The sequence below is a fragment of the Macrobrachium nipponense genome, chromosome 45, assembly GCF_015104395.2.
Source record: "Macrobrachium nipponense isolate FS-2020 chromosome 45, ASM1510439v2, whole genome shotgun sequence".
Lineage (NCBI taxonomy): Eukaryota > Metazoa > Arthropoda > Malacostraca > Decapoda > Palaemonidae > Macrobrachium > Macrobrachium nipponense.
The window spans coordinates 3,937,056-3,964,630 of record NC_061105.1 but is presented as its reverse complement, the minus strand read 5'-3'; the positions used below and the strand labels follow the sequence as shown (position 1 = coordinate 3,964,630).

The 27,575-nt window shown below is 43.0% G+C and overlaps 1 protein-coding gene across 1 annotated transcript; it reads right to left on the bottom strand.

The window, feature by feature from the left end:
• Positions 1 to 1,175: 1,175 nt before the first annotated feature.
• On the bottom strand, positions 1,176 to 24,673 carry LOC135214307 (GTPase HRas-like). The gene is made up of 6 exons (XM_064248465.1): positions 24,284 to 24,673; positions 13,406 to 13,454; positions 12,199 to 12,312; positions 11,636 to 11,778; positions 10,974 to 11,134; positions 1,176 to 2,097 (listed from the first exon to the last, which is right to left on the bottom strand). The coding sequence occupies exons 1-6, from the start codon at positions 24,312 to 24,314 to the stop codon at positions 2,029 to 2,031; spliced, it is 567 nt and encodes a 188-aa protein (XP_064104535.1). The 5' UTR covers positions 24,315 to 24,673; the 3' UTR covers positions 1,176 to 2,028.
• Positions 24,674 to 27,575: the final 2,902 nt, after the last annotated feature.

Here is a 27,575-nt window from a genome sequence, read left to right as displayed (position 1 = left end):
GTTTATCCGTTTACATCAATATAAAAGAAATCTAATTCTAAATATTAAACATACAAAAGCATTTTATGCTATCTATCTATCCATCCATCTTATCTCTCCAGCCATGAATTTCAGACTAAAAAGGCAACATATCTCAATACACTGAACTGCTGACTGAACTTTTCCTTGTTTAAATACAAACTAACTTTTCCCCCTGTGAAATAAAGAAAGCCTGTTGCACTTCCCCCCTTCACAAGGTCTCCTCTTACTAAGAAGTGTTATCATCACTGCGATGTAATAAATATTTACTCCAGACCAGCCAATACAGCCAGTTCAACATCCAAAGATTAATACTTCCATTTATAGGCTTCATAACACTCACACTAAACACAAGGGAGTTCACTTAATCACATACAAATGAGAGACAGAAAGAAATCACCACAAACTGTGGCTGCCATACAAAGATCATCATTAGCATCCCTCCCACCAACAACACATTTTTCCTGTAACTTAGCCGTAGAGTTGCAAAATTTTTACGTAACACACTAGAAACGTCCAGAAGAGTGGGGAAAATAAGTGGAATATCCGAGAAGCATCTTTGTTTTTCATCTGTTTCTGAGTGGTCTCAACCTTGTGCCGAAAGAATGTCTCTTGCATGCAAAGAAAAAAAAAAAAAAACAGGATGAAACTGGTAACGAGTCCTCTGTAGAGGTCTTCATTGCTCCAAAATATTTTCAAAGGAATTCATTCCACAAGGGTGTTTTCTACTACAAGGAACACAGCGTAGAATACAAAATAAGACATCGTATTTCAAACATAACTGGGACAAATGACTAGTTACTAAGAAAATTTTTGAACAAGCTTTTACATCATGGGTACTACTGCAGAATCATGACATCAATACTGAGCTAACTAAAAAAAGAAACTGGGGACAACTTTCCTCGATAAGTTCACAATGCCCTTGCGCCAAAGCTACATGTGGGTACAGTAAGTTATATGGTTTTTTAATAGGACACCTAGACCAGGAAAAATAAACCCTAAATACTCAACATAATGACTGGAATTCAAGTCAAGAGTTTCATAGAAAATAGCACATGTGAGACCATTTCAAGGGTCACTTGGGAAATCTTCTTTTGCAAGGATTAAATATGACAAAAATACCTAAGACACTAATGTATACACAAAATCATGGTTAAGGGGAAAGGAATATTCCTTGGGAGCCTGTACGTATAGAAAAGCCCATAAAAACGACTGCAACAGTTCCTGTACTGCGTTCAACCAATGCAGGTGTGAAAAATGTTAAGACCAATTAACCCTGTAAAATTGAAAACATCCTGATACGTATATATATATATATATTAAAAAAACCAAATTGCACACAGTAAGAGGGCAAAGGACTCTAAGGCTTATATAAACTGTCTTACATTCAAGGGTTTAAGTTATTTCCCAAATTTGTGAAATCATAGTTCTGGTTATGATGGCCTTGCAGAGCATTTCAACAGCAGCGATCATGACAGGGAGCAATTGAAGTGTTTTTTTTTTAAGAGTAAATGCAAAAGGACTGGAAAAAGCGCTTAGGATTCTGAGAGTTAATGAAATACATGAACAAAAAATACTCAGGAACTGAGTTACAAAAGGAGAGTTTTATCTGAAAGGTATAAAATGTCAAGACAAAAATCAAGCAAACTTTACACAGTAAGAAAATACAGTACATCAGAAAATCAATGCTCCACAGACTGAATGTTCCCTTACTGTAAGATTACCTAAACAAAATATGAAAGGAGGCGTAATTTCAACTGCATCTTTTCCAGTAACTGTTCATCCTTCCCGAACTGTTATTACTCATTTTACTTTCACAAATAAAAACTTTCACAACTCTACATGCAAGACCCTTCTCTGCAATTTCACAAAGAGGACAGAATCGACTATCGACAGACTGCACTGGTTCATTAAAAATCATCCTGCATTGCGAGTGACGAAAACGACCGACTGGGCATGCCTTGACATTGGCTTTTCCTTGAAAGTCTGCAAAAACACAACACAATCCTTCTAAAATACGATACACTTTTTCTTTAGATTCAACTGTCCTGTATGATTCCTCTTCCTCTTGTGTTCCCTCTGCAATAAAAAGGGGACAACATTACCAAATTGATTTGCAATAACAGGTAAAAAGAAGACAATTAGTTAGGATGTGTGATGAAAGGGAAGAAGTGGCAGTTGATAAGAAAAGCAATACAAATAGAAAGGAAGTAGGGCAGAGCTTGAAGAAGGTCTGGAAACCTAGAGCTGATAGAATAGTTCAGGCAGAACAAGTACAGGATGGATAAAGAAAAGAACTCTTTCATGTCCGACCCAATAGATTTTTTAATGGTAAGATTAGTCAATATATATTAAAAGACAGTCATAGGGTTTTATAAAAATACTGATAATAATAATTATAATAATTACATCTTCTGATCTCTCTAAATACAATGTAAAAGGCATTGTTCTCTAAATAATAATAATATAATAATAATATTAAAGTACCACTGCAAAGGATGGATGCTGGGTACCAACTCTAGAAAAGAGGCAACAAAATTAGTAACCATCTGATGTTCATGGACGACATCAAGCTGTAAGGTAAGAGCATCAAAGAAATAGATACCAATGGAGTTTGGAATAGAATAATGTGCTTTGGTCAACATACAAAAAGGCAAAGTGACAAGGACCTAATGGATAAAGCTACCTGATAGAAATAGCATCAAACACATAGATGAGACAATAGAAATACCTGGGAGAGGATATAAAACACTAAGAAATGAAGGATGCAATCAGGAAAGAATATATATGCAGTGACTTAAGGTGATGATACTCAGGTCAAAACTCAATGCCAGAAACATAAAGATAGCCATAAACACATGGGCAGTACCAGTAATCAGATACAGCACAGGAGTAGTGAAGTGGACGAATGCTGAACTCCACAGCATAGACCTGAAAACTATGTAACACATGACAATACACAAAAAACTACACCCAAGAGCAAATACAAGTGCAGACAGACTATAAATAACATGACCATGAGAGGAAGTAGAGAGAGGTCTATTAAGCATAGATGACTACGTCAACATTGAAAGCAGAGCACAGGGGCAATACGTACATACCTGAAAACCAGTGAAGATGAGCGGCTAAGGAGTGCATGGGAAGAAGGACTGATAGAAGAAGACCCAGAAATATACCAACAGGAGAAAGAAAACCAGAACAGAGGAATGGCACAGCAAACCGATGCATGAACAGTTCATGAGACAGACTAAAGAACTGGCCAGCAACGAAACATGGCAATGGCTACAGAGGGGAGAACTCAAGAAGGAAACCGAAGGAATGCTATCAGCAACACAAGATCAGGCCCTAGGTACCAGATATGTCCAAAGTGCAACAGATGGAAATAACATATCACCCATGTGCAGGAAGTGCAATATGAAATACTAGATCATAAATCACATAGCAAGTGAATGCCCAGTGCTTGCACAGAACCAGCACAAAAAGGAACATGATTCAGTTGCAAAAACCCTCCACTGGAGCCTGCTCAAGAAACACCAGCTAGCTTGCAGTAATAAGTGGTACGAACACCAACTTGAGGGAGTGATAGAAAATGATCGGACAAAGATCCTCTGGGACTATGTTATCAGAACAGATAGGGTGATACATGCCAATAGACCAGACTTGATGCTGACTGACAAAATCAAGAAGAATGTATCACTCACTGATGTCGCAGTGCCATGGGACACCAGAGTAGATGAGAAAGAAAGAGAAACAATGGGTAATTACATACCCAGATCTAAAAATGATATTGTTATAATACAATAAAGTTTCATACATACTTACCTGGCAGATATATACATAGCTAAGACTCCGTCGTCCCCGACAGAAATTCAAATTTCGCGCCACTCGCTACAGGTAGGTCAGGTGATCTACCGGCCTGCCCTGGGTGGCAGGACTAGGAACCATTCCCGTTTTCTACTCATATATTTTCTCTTCCACCTGTCTCCTTGCGGGGAGGCTGGGTGGGCCCTAATCGTATATATCTGCCAGGTAAGTATGTATGAAACTTTATTGTATTATAACAATATCATTTTCATACAATCAACTTACCTGTCAGATATATACATAGCTGATTGGCACCCTTCGGTGGAGGGTAAGAGACAGCTACTACTAGAATAGACAGGTAAACAACTCTGTTGTAGGTATAAAATAAAAACCAAATTGGTTCCTACCTGATAGGTGGTAGACTTCGTGGGTGTTTTCCCCGTAGTCTGCATCAACCTCCAAGAAACTTTAGCGAGATATGTGATCTATGGCCAAGAATTCTTGTGGGTCTGCCGAAGGGGTCTTATCCACTTACTCGGCAGAGCCTGAAAGGACTTTGTCAATGGGTGCTGATCTACTTACATGACAACACACCTTATTAAGGAGCATACAACCAATCCCGACCACCTGATCCTAACCACCATGTTAGTATTAAAAATTGCTCAGAGTTATCCCCAACTCTTCGCAACAACCGTAACTCAACCACAATGCACAAGCACACAATAATTTTCAAAAAAAAAAATTTTATCTAATATAAGATATCACAAAGAGTTCCTTACTAAACTGAAGTGACTGGCCGTTTGTGCGGCAACTGCACTTGTTCAGCAGAAAGTCTAGAACATATCTATTAGACTTAAGTAATAAAAAAAAAAAAACTTAAGGATTGTTGTAAGCTCCTGTACCCAGGATTGTGCCCGCAGACACAAAAGGACCTAATGAAAAACATTTTTCATAGGTCACACGCACGTCCTTCAAATAGTGAGCCGCAAACACAGAATTACATCTCCAATATGTCGCTTCCAAGATATTCTTCAGCGACATATTTCTCTGCTCTCACTTCATGAGCTCTTACTCTCAGAAGTTTTAAAGAATCGTCCGTGCAAGCCTTATGAGCGTCCATAATTACGTTCCTGACAAAAAAGGCTAATGCATTCTTAGACATAGGTCTTGATGGATCCTTCACTGAGCACCACAGGCCTTGTCTAGAACCTCCCAACTGTTCCTTCTTCTTTAAGTAAAACTTTAAAGTCCTTACCGGGCAAAGAGACCTCTCCGGTTCCCTGCCGACGAGACCCGATAATCCTTTTATTTCGAAGTTTCTCGGCCAGGGGTTCGAAGGATTTTCATTCTTCGCCAAGAATAATTCCTTGAAGGAACAGATGGCTGAATCTACATTGAACCCGACTTTGTCACTAAGGGCGTGCAGTTCGCTAACCCTTTTTGCCGTCGCCAGTGACAAAAGGAATAAACATTTTCTTGTTATATCACGAAACGAGGCCAAATGTAGGGGTTCAAATCTCTCTGAAGTCAAGAACTTCAGTACTACGTCTAGATTCCAGTTAGGGGGAGAAGTCATTCTAGACTTCTTGGTCTCAAATGACCTAATCAGATCATGCAGATCCTTATTGTTTCCCAAATCTAGGCCTCTATTCCTAAAGACGGCCGATAGCATACTCCTATAGCCCTTTATCGTGGCTACGGAGAGGTGCGACTCTTCCCTCAGAAATAACAGAAAAATCAGCTATTTCTGCTACAGAGGTACTGGAGGAGGACAACTTCTTTGACTTACACCACCTTCTAAAAACTTCCCACTTGGATTGATAAACCCGGATAGTGGAAGTTCTCCGGGCTCTAGCGATCGAGCTTGCTGCTTTACTAGAAAAGCCTCTCGCTCTGACAAGTCTTTCGATAGTCGAAAGGCAGTCAGAGCGAGAGCGGGGAGGTTTTGATGAACCTCTCGAAGTGTGGTTGTCTGAGAAGATCCCTCCTTTGTGGAAGGGATCTGGGGAAGTCTACTATCCACTCCAGTACCTCTGGAAACCATTCTTGAGCTGGCCAAAAGGGGGCTATCAGGGTCATTCTTGTCCCCTTTGAAGTCACAAACTTCCTGAGTACTTGCCCCAGAATCTTGAATGGGGGAAATGCGTAAACGTCTACCTGAGACCAATCTAGTAGGGAAGGCGTCTACCTGCTAGAGCTCTGGATCTTCTACCACTGACCACTGAAAGAAACTTCCAGTCTCCTCGAGAGGAACGTGGCAAAGAGGTCGACATGAGGAGTTCCCCAAAGAGACCAGAGCTTGAGGCAAACTTCTGAGTGGAGGGGCCACTCGGTATGAAGGACCTGGTTCCTCCTGCTCAGCCTGTCCGCTCGTACGTTCCTTACTCCCTGAACGAACCTCGTCAAGAGAGAGATGTTCCTCTGGGATGTCCACAACAGAAGTTCTCTCGTGAGTTCGTAAAGGGCATACGAGTGAGTACCTCCTTGCTTCCGAATGTATGCCAGAGCGGTTGTATTGTCCGCATTTACTTGAACTATTTTGTTGCAAACTAACGGTTCAAAGCTCTTTAGAGCTAGGTGTACAGCTAGCAGTTCTTTGCAGTTTATGTGCCAGGACACTTGAAGAGCATTCCAAGTGCCTGACACTTCTCTCTTTCCCAAAGTTGCTCCCCAACCTTTTTCCGACGCGTCGGAAAACAATACAAGGTTTGGGCTCTGTATTTCCAGGGAAGTACCTTTGTTTTCCCTCAGGAGGGAGTAAACCACCATTCTAGATGACGTTTTATCAGATCTGAATGGGAAAAAAGTCCCGAGAGTAGTCCTGTCTTCATGTTCCACGAACTTCTGAGGAAGAACTGAAGAGGACGGAGATGAAGTCTTCCTAGGTGAAAGAACTGTTCGAGCGAGGAAAGGGTCCCTAACAGGCTCAACCATTCCCTCGCCGAAGTCCGTTCCTTCCTTAGGAAGAGAGAGACTTTTTCTAAACCTCTCGCTAGTCTCTCTTGAGAAGGAAATACTTGAAAACCCCGAGAATCCATCCGAATCCCCAGATAGACCAAGTTCTGGCTGGGGATCAGTTGGGACTTCTCGAGGTTCACGAGTAATCCTTAAAGTCTTATAAGGTTTAGTGTCACATTCAGGTCCTCCAAACACTGTTCCTCTGACTTTGCTCTGATAAGCCAGTCGTCTAGATAAAGAGATATACTGATTCCTTTCAGATGAAGCCATCTCGCCACATTTTTCAAAAGGTTCGTGAAAACCTGAGGCGCCGTCGACAGGCCGAAGCACAAGGCTCTGAATTGGAAGATCCTTCCCCCCGTCATGAAACGGAGGTACTTCTTCGACGAAGGATGGATCGGGACGTGAAAATATGCGTCCTGGAGATCCAGAGACACCATCCAATCCCCTTGGCGAAGAGCCGCCAGGACTGAAGCAGAGGTTTCCATGGAGAACTTCTGTTTTTGAACAAACTTGTTCAGAGCGCTGACGTCCAGACTGGTCTCCATCCCCCCGAGGCTTTCGCAACCAAGAAAAGACGATTGTAAAACCCCGGGGAGCTTTGATCCAGCACAAGTTCTATAGCTCTCTTGTCCCACATCTGATCCACCATTTGTTGAAGAGTATCTTTCAACACAGGGTCCTTGTAATTGGCGGACAATTCCCTCGGAGTTGACGGTCAGGGGAGGATTGTCCAGGAAAGGAATGAGATATCCCTCTGAAGAACCGACATCGACCAAGGATCTGTGTCGATGCGAGTCCAGGCTTCCGCAAATCCCCGGAGCCTGGCACCTACTGGTGTTTGGAGGAGCGCCACTTCACTTTCCCCTTTTAAAGGGGCGGAACGAGGCTCGACCTCTCTTCTCGGTCGTTTTCCTTTTAGCGGTAACTCTAGTTGGAGGGCCGCCTCGAAAGGGCCGAACAGGAGTAGACGTCACTTTCTTTTCTCTCCCATCATTACTGGTCTCTTCTTCCTGGACGATTGCAGGAGAAGATCTTGAGTCGCTTTCTCCGTCCAGCGATCGTGAAATATCCTTCACCAACTGTGACGGGAACAGAAATCAGACCTAGGGGCGAATAACAAAGCTGCTCTTTGTGAGTGTGATACTGCTTTCGTCAAGAAAGCGCTAAACACAGATCTCTTCTTCAAGAGACCTGCTCCAAACAAGGAAGAACTTCCCCTGAGCCGTCTTGCACCGCCTTGTCAATACATGACAGAATTGCTAGGAGTACATCCGGTTCTAGCCCTTCAGGGGCATGAGCCTTCTTGGACATCACCCCAAGGGAAGGGACCAATCTAGGAAGTTAAAGACTTCTAGAATGTGAAAAAGTCCCTTGAGGAGATGATCCAACTCTGAAAGGCCCCAAGTAATCTTAGCCGTGTGAAGGCTATGTCTCCTGGATGCGTCTACCAGACTGGAAAAGTCAGCTTCAGCTGAAGCAGGGAGAGTGAGACCCATATTCTCCCCAGTCTGGTACCAAATCCCTCTCTTGCCGGTCAGTCTAGGGGGAGGCATGCAAAAGACTGTCCTTACTAGCTCCTTCTTAGTAAGCATCCAGTTATCCAGCGATTGCAGAGCTCTCTTCATAGAAATCGTCGGTCTCATCTTCACGAAAGCCGACGATTTCGGAGTCTTCGAGCATGAAAAACAGAGAACGAGGCGAAGGAGGAGCGGCAGGGATCAATGCGTCTCCGTATTCCTGGAGAAGGAGAGCTGTCAAGACTTTGTAGTTCGACAGTCCTTCCTTACTGTGAGACTCGTCCTCTGATTCCTCTTCCATAATCGGATCAGTAGGAGAGACCACTTCTCGTTCCGGGTCTTCTTGTCCAACAATTCTCTCTACTGGGGACAAACTCCTAATAGGAGAGGGGCTAAGAGAGTGTAAAGAGCTCCTATCTTGACTGGCTCTTCGTACTTGGCTGGCGCCTCGCGCCTTGGCTGGCGCCTCGCGCCTGGCTGCGCCTCGCGCCTTGGCTGGCGTCTCGCGCCTGGCTGACTCCTCGCGCTTGGCTGGCGCCTCACGCCTGGCAAGATCCTCGCGCTTGGCTGGCGTCTCGCGCCTGACTGACTCTTCGCGCTTGGCTGGCGCCTCGCGCCTGACTGGTGCCTCGCGCCTCTGAAAAGTCTCGCGCCTGACTGACATCTCGTGCCTTGTTGAAGACTCGCGTCTTCCTGAAGTCCCTTCCTTGCGTGACAGATGTTCTTCTTGAGCCTCACGCTTGGATGAATGCTCACGCCTGTTTGTTACTCCGCGCTCGGCTGAAGCTACTGATCTGGCAGACGTATCCCATCTGGGAGAATCCTCTTGTCTGTAATGCGTTTCTCGCTTGTCTGACTCTCTCTTAGAGGACGCTTCTCGTCTGTAGGACGCCTCGCGCTTGGCTGTTGCTACGCGCTTGTCTGGCGGATCCAGATCTTCCCACGAGTCTCTATCTGAGATCTCAAAAGACTCACGTCTCACAGGAGCCTCACTCCTGGTGGGAGAAGGAAGACGAGTCTTCTTGACCGGCACGTCTGACGTCTTTCTTACGAGGAGGATCCTTCGAAAGGACTCCTACTAGGGCGGAAAGCTGTTCCTGTACCGCCAAAATGATCCTTTTGGACGCTTCTCCTGCGTCTTCTTGAACGGGAGAGGTAGACCTCGAAGGCGTGTTGCCCCATCATGGGACGGCGAAACCCTCTTCGCCTTCTTGATAGAAGGAGGTTCTTCTTCCGAAAAGCGTTCTGGGCTTGAATCCAAACCAGGATCTCTCCAGTGCCTTTTCAGGGGCCTGGACAAGTCTGAATCCTTCCACCCTCGTTTAGGAGAGGGAGAAGCGGACGAAGAGAAGCACTCTCTGAGGACGCTTTTTCGATAGCGGTCCTGAGCAGGCTGTCTATACACAGCACCTGCTGAAGGGACGCCTGACCGGGGGGAATTCTCCACAACCTCCGTACGGCTTTCGACTTTCCTTCTCCTCTGGGCTTGGGAGCTTGGAAGAGGTCTAGGCCTGGGAGCGTCGCAGAGACGGTCAGACGCCCCCTCCACAACACTGGGGACACTCACTTCACTAAAGTCACTTTCACCATCCTTACCTTTTATGGCAGCCATTTCGGATTTCATCCTGTGAAGCGTAGCCTTCAGTTCAGCAATTTCCGAAGAAAAAAAAAAAAAAAAAAAAAAAAAAAAAAAAAAAAAAAAACTGAATCTGAATGTACGGCCAGTGAGGGTCCTGATACAGAATCATAATTAAGAGAAGAGTTAGAATTATCCAAAGGCTCAATAGGCCTTGTACAACTACCCGCCATCTTAGATGCAGCCCTTCTGACTCTATCCCTTTCTAACTTCTTCAAGTAAGAAGTTAGAGTCTTCCATTCCTCAACATTCAACCTTTCACACTCATGACAGGTGTTAGAAATAGAACAATCAAAACCCCTACATTTGCGACATACAGTGTGAGGATCAACCGAAGCTTTCGGTATCCTCACCTTGCAGCCTACATTCACACACATTCTCACACAAACACTTGAATCAGACATTCTGAAGAAAAATAAAAAAGCAAGTCCAAATCCAGTCCACAGTAGCGAATGCCAAAACAACGATCCAGGTACGTCACCAAAAGTCCACAAAAAGATGATCAATTGCTTAGAAAAGCGAATTCCAGTCAAGAGGTGGCAGCAACGATGTTGATACCACCGGCGACAGAAAATATATGAGTAGAAAACGGGAATGGTTCCTAGTCCTGCCACCCAGGGCAGGCCGGTAGATCACCTGACCTACCTGTAGCGAGTGGCGCGAAATTTGAATTTCTGTCGGGGACGACGGAGTCTTAGCTATGTATATATCTGACAGGTAAGTTGATTGTATGAAAATAGAAATAAGAAGGATATGGGTTATGCCAGTGGAAATTGTATCCATAATCATAGGAACAACAGACACAATCCCAAGATCCCCATAAAGGAACTTGGAAAAACTAGATCCTGAAATAGCTCCTGGACTCAAGCAGAGGAGCGTGCTATTAGAAAGCGCAGATACGTCTATTGAGGAAAATGACGAACTCCTAAGGAGGCAGGATGCAACCCAGAACCATACACTATAAATACCACCCAGTTAAATAGGATGACTGAGATAGGAAAAAAAAAAAAAATAATAATAATAAATAATATACGTACATCTTTTCTGATCTCTCTAACTAAGGTGTAAAAGGCATCGTCAACTCCCATGCGAGTCTTGGCTGAAGTCTCGATAAACGGAATGTCATAGTTTCTTGCAACTTCCCGCGCTTGTTGCATGTCCATGGCACGAACCTGAAGGTCGCACTTGTTACCCACCACTGGAAAAAATGACGATAACTTATCAAACCGCCTGTGCACAATGTCTAAAATGCCTTGGTATATAAAAAAAAAAAACATGATCTTTAAAATGCAACAATTTGGGACGAATTAAACTTGACACTAAAAATGAGACTTGCTCAGATCAAGTGAATGAGAATATCATAATAGTACTTTAAACTGGTTAATAAACCAGAATACATACTTGAAATAATACTAAAGTTAATAATTGTGCATATATCATCATACTTGTTTATTGAAGTAGAGACAGATTTGGCTCTTTTGTATCATTCTGAAAGAATAAATTGGAATGTAAACAACCTTCCTTCCCATAATGTGCTCTGGAGTGTCATATTCTGTTCAAACCCTCCATCATACAAATTCATCCAACCTGTTCCTATTAGAAATAAATATTTCTCAGAATCAGACAAAAGACACATTCAGGCTCCAGCCAAAAAACTCAAAGGCAACGAAACAAAGCAACACTCACAATGGATACTTACAAACCATAGGTACAACATCTGCATCCTTCACTCGTTTTATTTGTTCACGATATGTACTAATGTCTTCAAATGATTTAGCATTGTTGACAGCAAACACGAGGAGAAAACCCTCCCCTGTCCGCATATACTGGTCACGCATTGCACTGAAATAAAAGACATACACAGTACAGTATGTTGCATATATACAGAATGATGAAATACTTATAATGTTTAGGCCACAGGCCAATCACTGGAACCTACAAGGAGATTCAGAACTGAAATGGAAATTTGAGTAAAAAGCTTTCAAAGGTGCAAAAGAAGGGAAACCACACAGTTGCACTAAGAAACAACTGTTAAGAGAGGGTAGAAGTAAGAGGGGAAGAAAGAGACTATAAATGGAGGTAGTAAAGGAAAAGAAATGGACAGGGTTACTACAAAGAACCTGAGTAATGCCTACAGAGCACCATATAAAGTGCACTGATGCCATTAACCCCCTCTGGGGTTTCGGAAACTAGTAATGAAGTCCGATTTGCAAATGCAACTCGCCTTCCAACACTGAACAGACTGAAAGTGAGCTATCTCACCTATACTCCTCTTGGCCAGCTGTATCGAGGATATCTAAAAGACAGGTTTCTCCATCGATAACCACTTGCTTACGGTATGAATCTTCTATTGTAGGATCATATTCATCAACAAAACTGTGGAAAAGAAAAAGTAAACATCATGCACAATAGCAGTATCAACATTGCAATATTATAACTATTATTATTCTTCAGAAAGATGAACCCTATTCATATGAAACCAGCCAACTGGTGCCAATGACTTGAAAATCAAACTTCAAAAGGATATGGTGTTCAGAAAGAAGAGATCACTCATTGACAAAGATAAACTAGTAAATTAACAGACAAAAACAAATGAATATGTACAAGGTCAATTATTTTTGGGCAGTAATGCACTACATTCATGGCTGAGTATGGTAAGCAAATCACATTATGAGAGAGGAATTGTAGAAGTACAGTAAAAAGAGGCTGGGAAAAAAGACAGATACCAAAGACTGAGATGGTTTGGACACAGGAGGAAATTAGAAGAGGAACGGTTGATTAGAAAACCAGTAGCTTAGCAGGATGAAGACTCATGGATGGGACAAGAAATTAAAGAGCTAAGAGACAGATGACCGAGACCTCACGAGAGTTTGGAGAGATAATACATGTGAAAACATGCAACAGAAAAGAATGGAGAAAATTCATATCAATATTTACCTGTTAAACAAAAAAGTTGATGTATAAAAGCTTACACTGTAATTCTACACCAAATCCTATGAATTTTTCATTAATACGTACTATTTAAGGAAAATGAGACAATGACCCCAACAGAAAGTGACAGAAGGCCTCTCCACAGTAGTCGTCAGAAGTGGAGAAACAATGTTCCTAGACAATCCAAGGATTAAAGGCTCCGGATACTGGCTATTTTAATTACATACAAAGAACTCCCTGTTGCTATAATTACTGTATGGATCTATATTACTAATTCCTCTATATGTAGGAAGACCTCTATCTTTTCCTCATACACACATATAATCGCCAAGGTGTAAGGATGTGAGAAAAAGATGGCAAAAATAAAATAGAATACCTGAACATTAAGTGCACAAACTATTTACAATGTAAGGTTAATATTGGGTCGAAACTGACCAGGATAATGAATTTTCTATCTGACACAGAAGCTGTAAAACAGGATAATTCAGTATACGTACAATACAACAATATTGAAATGTGAGAAAATGGACATACTTACTGATTCTGAATAAGTTGAATGGTGAGTGCACTTTTACCCACACCTCCAGCTGTGAGAAAAAGAGAAAGAAAGATATGGAATAAGCACAGTATGAGGATGGAGCTATACAATACACTCTTACTTTTAGACAATACAAAATCCAGTTTAATTATATATACTGACCTTTATGTCATCAAAACCTCAGGCTGTACCCAAAATTAATAATACAAATATTATATACGTAAATAACCACATGAAAGGTGAAGAATCAAAGACCAGGTACCAAGCGCTTTCGTGTATTGCGTACACTTCTTCGGGGTACAAAGTAAAATAAATAAATAGAAACATAAACAAGAAAATTTCACAGAACAAAGATCAAAGCCGTTAACAAGCAAATTATCATTACAAATTGTCACTACCAAACAAGTAAGAATACTTTAAAAGTGCTTAAGAACTGAAACTGCAGTTAGTATAACAGGCTGTTGCTAAAAGGTGACATTGTATTTCCCTACAATTTTATAAACAAGGTAACTATCTAATTTTAAATTAGATAGTTACCTTGTTTATAAAATTGTAGGGAAATACAATGTCACCTTTTAGCAACAGCCTGTTATACTAACTGCAGTTTCAGTTCTTAAGCACTTTTAAAGTATTCTTACTTGTTTGGTAGTGACAATTTGTAATGATAATTTGCTTGTTAACGGCTTTGATCTTTGTTCTGTGAAATTTTCTTGTTTATGTTTCTATTTATTTATTTTACTTTGTACCCCGAAGAAGTGTACGCAATACACGAAAGCGCTTGGTACCTGGTCTTTGATTCTTCACCTTTCATGTGGCTATTTACGTACATATTTGTCACGTGCTGTTTGGTGACTTATTGCTGACAAATATTATATATATACACTCAGGAATCAGAAAGGACCAGCTACTTTAAGTTTCCGGCCTGTAATACTTTTCAATACAATTTTCGATGGAACTCCGACTCAAGCATAATTCACTTTGCAAATGAGAAAGAGTTCTACAGTAAAAAATGATATTGTTATTTTACAATAGTTTTGTACATACTTACCTGGCAGACCTATACTTAGCTTACGTCTCTGACGTCACGACAGAATTCAAAACTCGCGGCTAACGCGACAGGTAGGTCAGGTGATCTACCTTACCCGCCGCTGGGAGGCGGGTGTAAGAACCATCATACCTTTCTTGCCAGATTTTTTCTCTCTTATACCTGTCTCCTGAGGGGAGGCTGGGTGGGCCATCAATCGTATATGTCTGCCAGGTAAGTATGTACAAAACTTTATTGTTAAAATAACAATATCATTTTTGTACATGAACTTTCCTGTCAGACATATACTTAGCTGATTGACACCCTTGGTGGAGGGTACAAGACAGAAAATAAAAAACAAAGAAAAGGTAAACAACACCTGTTGTAGGATAAACATCCTTGGTTCTTACCTGTTTAGGCTGAAGACTTCATAGATACTGTCTATTAGTCTGCATAGCCATAAGAGCTACAGCGAGGGCGTGACCTACAGCTGAAAGACTCTTTGGGTCTACTAATGGGACTTGATATCCGCTTACTTAGTAGAATCCAAGTCGGATCATGTCAATGGGGGTTCGCCTCTTCTATGACAGAACCTGTCCACTACCAACGCAGGGAGCTTCAAACCAAATCCGATCACCTAACCAAACTAATGTTATTAGCATTACGAAACGAAAAAACAAAAAAGATGCCTACCTGCATCATTTTTCATACAACCATATTGAACTCAATTACCAAAAAAAACAAGGGGAAAAAACTACTAAGGATATGTTCAGCTCCCTGCCCCAGCACCGAATTCGCCGATACGTACGGGCCTAACGCGAAGCACTCGTCATACGTAATACTGACGTCTTTTAGGTAGTGGTTGGCGAATACTGAATTACATCTCCAGAATGTAGTTTTCATCAGATTCTGAAGAGACATATTCTTCTTAAAGGCCAAGGAAGTTGCTATTGCTCTACTTCATGAGCCTTGACTTTTAAGAGCTTGAAATGTTCTTCATCACAAGATCTATGTGCTTCTTTCACAACACTTCTAATGAAGAAAGACAGCGCATTTTTCGACAATGGTATGCTGGGGTCCTTTACAGAGCACCATAGTCTGTCCTCAATGCCCTTAAGGGTTTTCTTCTTCTGAAGGTAGTATTTTAAACTCCTAACAGGGCAAAGAGTTCTTTCAGGTTCTTCCCCTAACTAGGGCAGACAAACACGAACCTCAAAGCTCCTTGGCCAAGGATTTGAGGGGTTCTCATTTTTTGCTAAAAACGAAGGAAGGAAGGAACAAACTACGGAATCTCCTTTGAAACCTACCCTTCCTTCTAGGGCATGAATCTCACTAACCCTTTTAGCAGATGCTAAAGCCATGAGAAAGAGAGCTTTCCTCGTGAGATCTTTGAAGGAGGCTAAATGTGGTGGTCAAACCTAGCGGACCTCAGGAAGCGAAGAACCACATCCAGATTCCAACTTGGAACTTGTTCGTTCGAAGTTTTCTTGGAAGATTCAAAAAGATCTTAATAGATCATGAAGATCTTTGTCATTCGAAAGATCTAAATTCCTATGTCTGAACACCGCAGCCAGCATGCTACGGTATCCTTTGATAGTAGATACTGCCAAACCGCATTTTTCTCTGAGGAAAACTAGGAAATCTGCTATCTGAGTCACAGAGGTACTGGAAGAGGAAAACTTCTTGTTCCTGCACCAACGGCGAAAGACGTCCCACTTCGACTGGTAGACTTTAAGGGTCGAAGGTCTTCTAGCTGAGGCGATAGCCTTAGCAGCTTTTGTCGAAAACCCCTTCGCTCTGACAAGACTTTTGACAGTCGAAAGCCAGTCAGATTGAGAGCGGGGAGGTTTCTGTGATACCTGTCGAAGTGGGGTTGTTTGAGCAAATCTTGTCTTTGTGGCAGTGCTCTTGGAAAGTCCACCAACCATTCCAGTACCTCTGTGAACCAATCTTGGGCGGGCCACGGAACGGAGCTACTAGCGTCATTCTTGTCCTCTCCGAGATAGCAAATTTCTTGAGGGTTTGTCCTAGTACTTTGAAGGGGGGAAAGGCGTAGACGTCTAACCCTGTCCAATCTAGGAGAAACGCATCCACTGAAATTGCTCCTGGGTCTGAGATCGGGGAGCAATAAAGTTCGATTCTTGCGTTCTTTGCTGTTGCAAAGAGATCGATGTGAGGTCTGCCCCATCTTCTCCACAGGTCTTGGCATACTTCTGAGTGGAGGGTCCACTCGGAAGGCAGGAGTTGATTCTTCCTGCTCAGGAGATCGGCCCTGACGTTCCTTTCTCCCTGTACGAATCTGGTGAGAAGACTGATTTTCCTCGTTTGAGGACCACAGCAGAAGATCCCTTGCTGTTTGTACAGGGAGAAGGAGTGCGTCCCCCCCTGTTTCTTGATGTACGCCAAGGCTGTTGTGTTGTCCGAATTGACCTGCACTACTGCATTCCGGACGTGGGGTTCGAAGGCTTTCAAAGCCATCCAGACTGCCATCAACTCTTTCTTGTTGATGTGCCAGGACACCTGATCCCCCTTCCAGGTGCCTGACACTTCTCTTGTCCCGAGTTGTCCGCTCCCCAACCTGCCTCCGAAGCGTCGGAAAAACAACACATGGCTGGGGATTTCGGCATGTAGAGAGACATTCCTTCCACAAATCGAAGTGGGTCGTTCCACCACCGAAGGTCTCTCTTGATTCCTCTTGAGATCTTGAAGGAGAACTCCAGAATCTATGGGAGAGGACGCCTCCATTTCTGGTATAGGAAGAACTGTAGAGGCCTGAGATGCAACCTTCCTAGAGAAACGAATTGCTCCAGCGAGGAGAGTGTCCCCAGCAGACTCATCCACTCCCTCGCTGTGCATGCATCTTTCTCTAGGAAGGTCGTTATTTTCTCGTAGCGACGGAAAAGCCCGAAAAGCCAGAGAAGCTATCCGAATCCCCAGATAGATCCTCTCTTGACTGGGGATTAATTGAGACTTCTGGAAGTTCACCAGAAGTCCCAGCGAACTTGCCAATGTAAGGGTCTTTTGAAGGTCCTCCAGACATCTTTCTTGAGACTCTGCTCTGATTAGCCAGTCGTCGAGATAAAGCGACACCCTCACTTCCTCCAAACCAAATGTAGCCACTGCGCCACGTTCTTCATTAACCCCGTGAAAACTTGGGGTGCAGTTGATAGGCCGAAGCACAAGGCCTTGAATTGGAAGATGTTTCCTCCCATCATGAATCGTAGATACTTCCGTGAAGAAGGATGGATCGGCACATGAAAGTAAGCGCCCTGAAGGTCTAGAGACACCATCCAGTCCCCTGGACGAAGAGCCGCTAACACTGAGGAAGTTGTCTCCATGGCGAACTTCCTCTTTCCACAAAGACGTTCAGGGCGCTTACATCCAACACCGGTCTCCATCCTCCTGTGAGTTCTTTCGGAACTAGGAACAGTCTGTTGTAAAAGCCCGCAGAGCGGGGATCTTTCACTAGTTCTATAGCCTCCTTCTCTAGCATGAGATCTACTGCTAGAGAAAGGGCTTGATTCATGATGGGGTCCTTGTACTTGGCTACCAACTCCCTCGGAGTTGTCGTCAATGGTGGTCTTGACGAGAAGGGAATGAGGTATCTGACAATCGATAGGGACCAATTGTCCGCCCCTTTGTGGGCCCAGACGTCGGCAAATTTCAGTAGTCTGGCACCCACTGATGTCTGGAGTCCTTGACCGCTATTTCTTCCCTCTGACTGACTTCGAGAAGGTTTTACCTCTCTTAAAAGGTCTAGTCCCTCTGGTTGCAGAACTCTGACAGCGGGTCCTCCTCGAAAGGGCTCCTGTCTCAGAGGAGTCTCTTTCTTGGTCTTGGGTTGGAAGACAGAGCGAGGTTTCCTGGCCGCCTGGGCTAACATATCCTGAGTAGCCTTAGCTGAAAGGGCACTCGAGACATCTTGGATAATTTTCTTGGGGAACAGAAGAGGAGAGAGTTGAGCATACAAGAGCGATGCCCTTTGTGCATGAGACACTGCCTTCGTGAGAAACGAACAGTAGACCGACCGTTTCTTAAGCACTCCAGCTCAAACAGTGAGGAGACTTTCACTCGATCCGTCTCTCACTGCTTTATCCATGCAAGTGAGTACACAGTTAAGATCTTCAGGAGACAGAGCATCTGGAGTCTTGGTCTTATTAGCCAGCACACCTAAAGACCAATCAAGGAAGTTGAAAACTTCCAGGACTCAGAACATTCCCTTCAGTAAGTGGTCAAGTTCGTTCATTCCCCACGTAGTCTTGGCGGACAAGAGGGCGGAACGACGAGCAGCATCCACTAATGAAGAGAAGTCCGAGTCCGCAGACGAAGTGAGAGCGAGGCCTAAAGGTTCTCCCGATTCGTACCAGAATCCCAATCTGCCGGTCAGTTTAGACGGAGGGAAAGAAAAACCGTCTTCCCTTTCTCTTCCTTCGAAAGGAGCCATTCTCCAAAACCTCTCAGCGCCTTCTTCATGGAAACAGTAGGTTTCATCCTAACACAAGACGAAACCTTCGACGTCTTCGAAGTGGAGAATAACGAAAGAGGAGAAGGGGGAGCCACAGGAGAAAGGATATCTCCAAACTCTTGCAGGAGTAACTCTGTAAGTTTCTTATAGGAGGAAACTGAGGCGTCTTTTGTTCCTTCTTCTTCTGAGAGGTCCTGTTCCTCCTGAGCCGAAGAGCCTTCCTGATCCTTAGAGGCGCGACTATTCTTAAAGGAGTCTCTAGAGGCAGATAGACGTAAACGTCTTGGAGACAATGCTTCAGGCAAGTGTCTACTTGCAACATCCTTCTTGTCTGGAGGAGTGCGTTTCCCAGATCCTTGAAGCCTAATAGGAGTCAGGCGGCAGTCAGGTGCAGAGCGCCTGTTTGAAGAAGAAATTCTATCAGGCTCTTGGCGCCTATCCAAAGGAGAGCGGCTACCAGGCGAACTGCGCCTGTCATACGAAAAGCGCCTACCAGGCTCTTGGCGCCTGAACCGAGGCGAGAGAATCTCTGGCGACGAGCGCCTACTAGGTGAGCGCCTACCAGGGGAGAAGCGCCTGCTAGGCTCTCGGCGCCTGACTCGAGGCGAGTAAAAGTCAGGAGAAGAGCGCCTGCCAGGCGAAACGCGCCTAACAAGCTCTTGACGCCTGTCCAGCGAAAAGCGCCTGTCCGATTTAGGGCGCTTGTCAGCCGGAGAGTGGAGGCGAGACGAGGAGCTGCTACGAGGTGAGTAGTGCCTACTAGGCTCTTGGCGCCCGTCAAGGGGAGCGATCCTGTCTCGAGAAGAGCGTCTGTAGGGTGAGGATCTCCTACGTGCAGTTTGCTCCTTGTCTGAAGGAGAAACTTGTCTGTCAGGCGAATGTCGCTTATACGCAGATTTGATCTTGTCCGAAGCAGAGAGCCTCCTGCGAGAATCTGAACGAACAGTTGAGCGCGCCTCTAAGCGAGAGTCAGGAGAGGGGAGCTTGGACTTCTTTACAGGAAGCGAGACGTCCTTCCTGCGCCGAGAAGACCCGTAAAGAGAGCCAGCCAGAGCCGAAATCTGCGCCTGAAGGTTAGCTGTTCCTTCTTCTAACACCCTTGCAGGAGAACTCACAAACTCGTGAACAGGAGAAGAGGCTCGATCTCCGCTCGGTGAACGATACTCCTGAGATCTCTTAGCTTCTTCGCTTCCACCTCAGGCTCTTCCGAAAAAACAAAAAAATCTCAGGGCTGGAAGGGCGGGCGCAGGAGCATTCCAGGCTCTCTTCGAAGGGCGCGAGGCTTCCGAAGAGCTCCATCCTCTTTTAGGAGAAGGCGAAGGCGACGACGAGAAGCACTGGCGCAAAATTTCTCTCTTGGAGTGATCCAAGGTAGCCTGGGAACGATCAACAGGAACTACCGAGGGGACGCCTGACCGTTGGGGATGCTCCCTAACCTTCCTGCGGCTTTCGACTTTCCTCCTCCACTGGGACTGGGAGTCTGGAAGAGGTCTAGGCCTGGAAGCGATCAGACGCACCCTCCACTGCACTGGGTTCACTGCACAAATCACTATTGGAATCACTCTTACCTTCTAGTTTGCTTGATTTTCCTCTCCATACTGCGAATGGTGGCTTTCATTGAGGCCACTTCCGAAGGCGTATCTTCGGCTTCGGTGCAGGAGCAGGAGCTGAAACGACAAAGGAGCTACTTCTAAAAATAGGATTATCTACATCCAACTCGCTAATACGAGATCTACTACTGCTCCTGGAAGAAGCTTTCCTAACGCTTTATCCTTTTCAAGCTTCCTCAAGTAGGAAGACAAAGACTTCCATTCATCCTCATTCAGCTTTTCACATTCATTACAAGGGTTATTAAAGGTGCATTCATTCCCTCTACACTTCAAACATACCGTGTGAGGGTCTACCGAAGCTTTCGGTAGCCTCACCTTACAATCAGTCATACAACAAACTCTAAACATAGCAGTTTTCTTAGTATCAACATCAGACATCATGAATCCAAGAAAAATACAAAGAAAAGTCCAATAACTGTCCACAAATCGCGAAAGCCAGGCCAAAAGATCGGGTACTTCACCAAAAGTCCGTAGAAACAATCCAGGGCGAAAACGAGAAAAGAATCCAACTGTCAAGAGGTACCGACAACAGGTGTGGTCGACACCGACGACAGAAAAAATCTGGCAAGAAAGGTATGATGGTTTCCTTACACCCGCCTCCCAGCGGCGGGTAAGGTAGATCACCTGACCTACCTGTCGCGTTAGCCGCGAGTTTTTGAATTCTGTCGTGACGTCAGAGACGTAAGCTAAGTATATGTCTGACAGGAAAGTTCATGTACAAAATTCAAATTATCTTCAGAGTGAGGCTCACAAACAGTAAATTTATCAAGGACTAAACAGGAAAACTTACTCTCAGAGAGATAAGCAGTTTAAATATCTGACTTCCTCTGATAAAAGAATGTTTTTCTTTCTAAACAATAAAAACTTACAATAATGGCAAAAACTGCAGGAAAAAGCATCTAAAAGAAAAAGAACTTTGGTGGTATGTACTGCAATACTGCAAAAATATTTATAATGCATCATTATTAGAGCCTAGTTACAGTGAAACCAATATGTGTTTTGACCGTTTGTCAACCCTGGATTGGGAAAACCACATTCCAAATATCTAACAAGCTGCGTATAACCCCAAAAATGGAAACGAGTGACCAGCATCTCATGAAAAACTCTGACTAGCATTGTCCACAATAAACAAATCAGATCTTTATTTTTCATTACAAAAATATCTAGATCTAGATACTTAATCAGATCTAAATTTCAAAGCACTTTTGCAGTTACCACAAAGAGGAACTTCAGAAATTTCAATAAAGGCATACTTATAACTTATCTATCATGCTAACCCAGTCACCATAACCATGGAAGGACCAAGAACACCAGCTCACTACTCCCTGAAATCTCAATTCAAAACTAAGATTCAAGAACCAGATGAGCAGAATGAACAGGCCACCCTAAGCCTTCCCCGTGCTATCCTGAAGATCACTGTGGAAGAGTCAAAGTGTTTCCCTCTCACTGCAGTCAACCGACAAAGGAAATATAGAGAGAACAATGGACCATCAGCAAACATAACAACCCATAGGTGAGGTAACAAAAGCCAACCGTCTGATCAAAGAGCCAATGCCAACCCCTCTCTATGTGATCCCAAAGGACTGCAGGGAGGATCACCTGTTACTACGGTCATCTGACCATAGAAAAGCAGGGAGAATACTCCAAACTCGTTGCTGCCTGTAAACCACGTCTGCAGGCCTGAAAAACAAGGAGAAATTGAGTTGCAGGAAGGATCGATGCACTACTTCTCTGTGACAAAGAAAGAAAATTAGACTACAAAGAGAAGCACAAATCTAAAGGAATAGCACTCAGTTCCAGCCACGCCCAGGAAATCAGTAACCAATAGCATTCAAGATTCCACACCCTACTCCAAGGGGAAAAGTTTAATGCGCCTTCTAACTTGGGGCAGACTCCACCAACCCTGAACTCGCAGCCAGGTGAATTTCATTAAAGCAATGTATTTGAAGATGATGAAAGGAAGAAAAATACCTTTACTTCCTTTCACTATCGTTGAAACTGTTTGCAGCAGTTGAGAATTACAAAGACAAAGTCACAGAAATCAGAGGAATTATGCTACCTAGCCTATTTCCAGGGAATACAAAGGAAGGCCATCATAGCAGAATTACTTTAAATAAATTACTCCTTACTTTCACAGAACTTACAAGAGACTAATTCTATTACACAACATACTTAAAAAAAAAAACCTAAGTGAAACAAGTTACAAATCCAATGTCCAATGAAAATAAAGTAGAAAAAACTTACACTTTTATCTTTAAAACTAAGCCTAATCACACGAAAGGCATGTTTAGTACAAGGCCGGTGGCAGGCAAGAGCAATGAAACAAAGACAGTTAAGAAATACTTAAAAAAAAAAATATCTATTCCAAAAAAAATATAACACTGACCCCTTATTTTCTGGAATAACGTTCAACTAAAAAATGAATGGGCTAGCTCAATACACCAAATGATTGTCTCTAAAAATATACATGTATGACTTTGATTATTACGCCAAAGACATTACGAACTTGAATTCCTCAGCCTTCGATTAATACTAGCCTAGTCCACAAATAACAGCAACTTAACCCATGACAAGAAAGTGAGCAAAGCTTATCAGTTTAAACTTTCATCACTACGCTGGACAACCAGAACAGACCAGTCAGGGACTAACATTAGGTTGCAAAATCAAGATTGGGTATTTCTAAGTAACAACTCTGCGCGGACTGTAAGAAACAGTTCCGCAAATACATTAATCATTGGCGAGCCATATGTTCAAGAAGGGATTTGCTAAGGAAAACTAACTAAACTAATATACCCTAACCTAACCTAACCTGGATGGACATACTTAGCCAGGGGGATCCAATCCTCTGGACCCCCTGATAAAGGAAACTTCACTTTTTACCAAATGTCTCCCCATAACTGCACAATAGCATTCCAGGATGGCCAGCATACAAAAACACAATCAGATCCAAGGTTAATTGCAATCGACCGACAATAAACGCATGGTAAATTCTTAGTAAGCAACCAAAATATCATAGAATAAGTCCATTTCCAAGAAAATACCAGACCTGGATGCCAAGATGGCATCCTCGGTTTCAAAATTGAGACAAAGACAGAACCTGCTAGTGCAAAAAGACGGCCCAGCCTAACTAACCTTGAAAAATGTGTACTAGCCTAAGCCAGTGGTTCCCAAACTTGATCATACTGAGGACCCCTCGATACGACACGTTGCGGACCACCTGGGGATTTCTCCTGGGGGTCTGCAGACCCCAGTTTGCGAACCAGTAGGGTAGGACATACAGTAAGACAAGATGAAATGGTTTCGACACGAACGGCGTCGTATACGACACAAAATAACGGTTTGACACGGACGATGTCGTGTACAGCGCGAGATAATGGCTCGACACAAACAATAACGTCGTAGAGAGACGTAGGACGCTGCGATTGCCCAAAAGCTAGTTCATGCCCATAGTAGGTCACCCAAACGGTCCAGGGTGGTTCCGAAGGGCGGCCCCTTAATCCTATCGACCTCTAGGGTGGGCCCGCAGCGGGGAGGGGGGGATCTAGCCCATGCCCCTGGGGGCACGGCAAAATCGCCCACCGATGTCCAAAGGCTTAAGAAAAGGCATAAACTGGCATATACTTATACAAAGCTAAATGTCAAAACATCGAGGGAATGAAACCTCGAAGAACAACAACAACAACAAGGAGACGAGGGGGGGATGATGTTGTTGTTGTCCTTCCTCCTCCTCCTCCTGTTTCCTCACCCTTTCTCCTCTTCCTCCTTCTTTTTAAGCTTACCTCCCACCACAACCAGCTTGTACTCCGTCATTTTGAGCTTCGCCTTTTTTTTGTTTTTGTTTTTTTTAAAGGTTTAATGGCGCATGTTCACTCATCTAGGGTCCGCTTCTTCTTCTTCTTCTTCTCCTTCCTCGGGTGACTCTTGTGTCTTCTTCTTCTTCTTCGCTAATCAGCTTCGTCCTCCTCCTCCTCTTCCTCTTATTCTTCTCCGGTTCGCTTTTATGCTACAAATGCCGCATAATCCAGGAGATGGCAAAACACACACACAACAGTACTACTCTTTCTCTCTCTCTCACTCACTGTCTCACTCACTCTCTCCCTCTCTCTCTCTCTCTCTCTCTCAGTGTGTGTGTTTGTGCGTTCGTGTGGTGGTTCCACTCTCTCTCTCGTCTCTCCCCACCCTATCTCTCTCTTTCTCTCTCTCTTTCTCTCACTCTTTTCCTCCTCTTTCTCTCTCTCTCTCTCTCGCGACAGACATACACATACAAGTTCCAATAATGTTTGGGAAACCCATAATTCGCTTAAACGGGTTCTGTCTCTCTCTTTCTTTTGTTTTCACTTCTATAATTCTTCGCGATTTTTTATATTTGTAATTGCGTCTTTTTTTCATTTCGATTTCATGTTTTTTTAATTATATAGGAAGCGACACTTCGTCCAAAATGATCCTTAACGGCATGGCGGTGGCGGCCTCTGAATCATCTCTATGGCTGATGACATGTTCGGACTTCGAAAGTTGGAATTTTATCTTATTTAATGTGTTTATCCGTTCGTTAAATCGTTGTTTCTCTCTGTTAAATTTGCGATGATATAACATCGGAAATAAATGTTAATAAATTAAAATGTCATTTACGGACACAACAGGTTGGAAAATTCGATAAAAAATAGAATTAATGAGACCCAATGTGGAAATAAGAACAAGGCCGTGGGTAAGGGCCTGGCCAGGGGGGAGACAGACGGAAGGATTAGGGATCGAGTGATTTTAATCTTCCCCCCTCGAAATGATTGTTCATATCGGCCGAAAGTTAATGGGGTTAGCACATCTTATATACGGGTCTAATTTTAGACGTGGTCTCGTCGTAGAGAAATTATGTGAAGCCCAATGCAAGTAGGTAGACGATTTAGCGACATATGGCAAGTGGCGAGTGAGTCATGACAAAGGCATACAACGGGGGTACTACGGGGTAGAGGTGGCATACATACCCTTGCCCCTCTTATACGCTTTTAGAGAGAGAGATTCCACTATAACTTTTGATCGTTCGCCTTGACCATAAGCTTGTTGGGCGAGCAAGCAAGGTTTATACGGTTAAATGCTTCGCCGCATTTAATAATAATTCCGAGCATTTGCATTCTACCGATCTGTTAAGAAGTGACTAGAAGAACCCAGTAATGGCAAAATGCTCCCGAAGGAGTGGTATTCTACAATATACCCAGCCCGCATGCATGTGATGTCGGTGGTTTCTCTTGAGAGGGTTTATTCAGGGTAGGCGGAGGAGGGATGATTTTCTGCACACATTTCCTTGGGTCATCCCCCACAGACTTTAAATGAGTTTGGACGTCTCATTGGCTGACAGGAGTGACGCCATGGGTCCGCCATCTTGCCCTTCCCAAGAAGGCCACTTATAGTAGGCGATCTAAGAGGAGTAGTATACCGAGAGAAGGATGTTTTTTTTTTTTTTATAAACTGTCTATTTCTTATATCTGTCTGAGTCCTTCATGCATTACTAGACGCATATTTAATGCGTGGGACATTTAGTAGTATTTAATAGTTTTAACTGTATATTTTCTTTAGTTTTTTTTTTATTGAACTTTATCCTCGAATTTATTTCATGTTGACAATAACCTGTCTGTCGATGGATGCTGTCTTCAATTTGTTGTAATCGAAAGATAAAAAATGGTAAAAACACCTTACCATTATTTGTGACTTTGCTGTTTATTCATTTTGAATAATGCATAAAAAAATCTTGTAAGTAAGCTTATATAGTTTCTGTCAACTAACAATCAATCAGATTATCTATGCTGCACTTCTTGCCTTAAATGTTTGTAGTTAGCTTCAACTTGTTGTGATTGTTGCTATGTATTTTGTAAAGATTCTTCGGCAAGACATAAAAGTGATGTGTGAATTTATAGGCCTATTAACATCTATCTGTTCAAGGTTTTTCTTGCAATTCCGTAGCCTTTTTAGGCCTGGAGTCCTTGTTTCTGATCAAACTGAGACAGTTTTCCATTTTGCCTCAGGGAACTTGAGTATTAACCAGATCATTTTGGCGGGAAGTGCCATTTTTCCCGTTGCATTACTTCGTCATGTAGCCTCTGATGGGATCAAAATGAGCGGTCAGTGTGAGATAATATGGTAGTACTAGAAGTTTGGTGCAACAGTTGAGAGGATAATAGTTAAAATACTATCTGGAAGATGCATTTTAAAATTCTAATAATGGAAGAAGAAGAATTTTTCTTTCAAATGATACTCTGTTCTCTCCCATTATCAACAATTTTGGAAAGGTGATAAGCAAGATATCAGCTATGTCAGCTATGTATGCACTGTGAAAAAAAAGAAAAAATGTTATCTCACACCGCCGTATATAAGCTTGACTCATCCACATTATTGCGATCAGTGGATGAATACTAACTTTGTTCTCTCGCACCATAAGTGAGCTGATTCTGAGTTCGTCTGTAGAGGAACAGTCATGGACTATTTAGAAACACTTACTGACCTTTCGTCACTTCCAAAAAATGTATATTATATATATTATACGCTTGAGGCGAACTATATCAAATCGGTATGCGCTTTAGTTTTATTGCTGATAAAAGCGTTTTCGGTCTAGAGATATCTGGAGAATTTTGACTGCATATGCATGTTAAATCTTCAGTTTTTATTTATCGAGCTTTGTAGCATAGTTTTTCTCTAAATGAAGTGAAATACCTCACGTTTGACATGTTTACGCGGTATTAAAGGCGACAGAAAACACGTGAATATACTGATACTGTCGTGATAAGATACCCTTGAGTATTTGCGATCTCCTTCAAAAAAAAAAAAAAAAAATGATAACGTATCGCGATACGTAGCAAGCTACCGGATCACTATTCTAATATATATTTTTTGGTTTCCACACTCTCCAAAAACCCCAATTCAATCAGTAAAAATGGGGAATAATATATCTTCGATATTTTAAACAGTACGAAAGGCATCATGGCATACGCTTAGACCATGGAACTATATACTATATAATTCCATGGCTTAGACTAGCGCATATATCACATTTTCGGAGAGTAGACTAAATAGTTCCAGTAGATA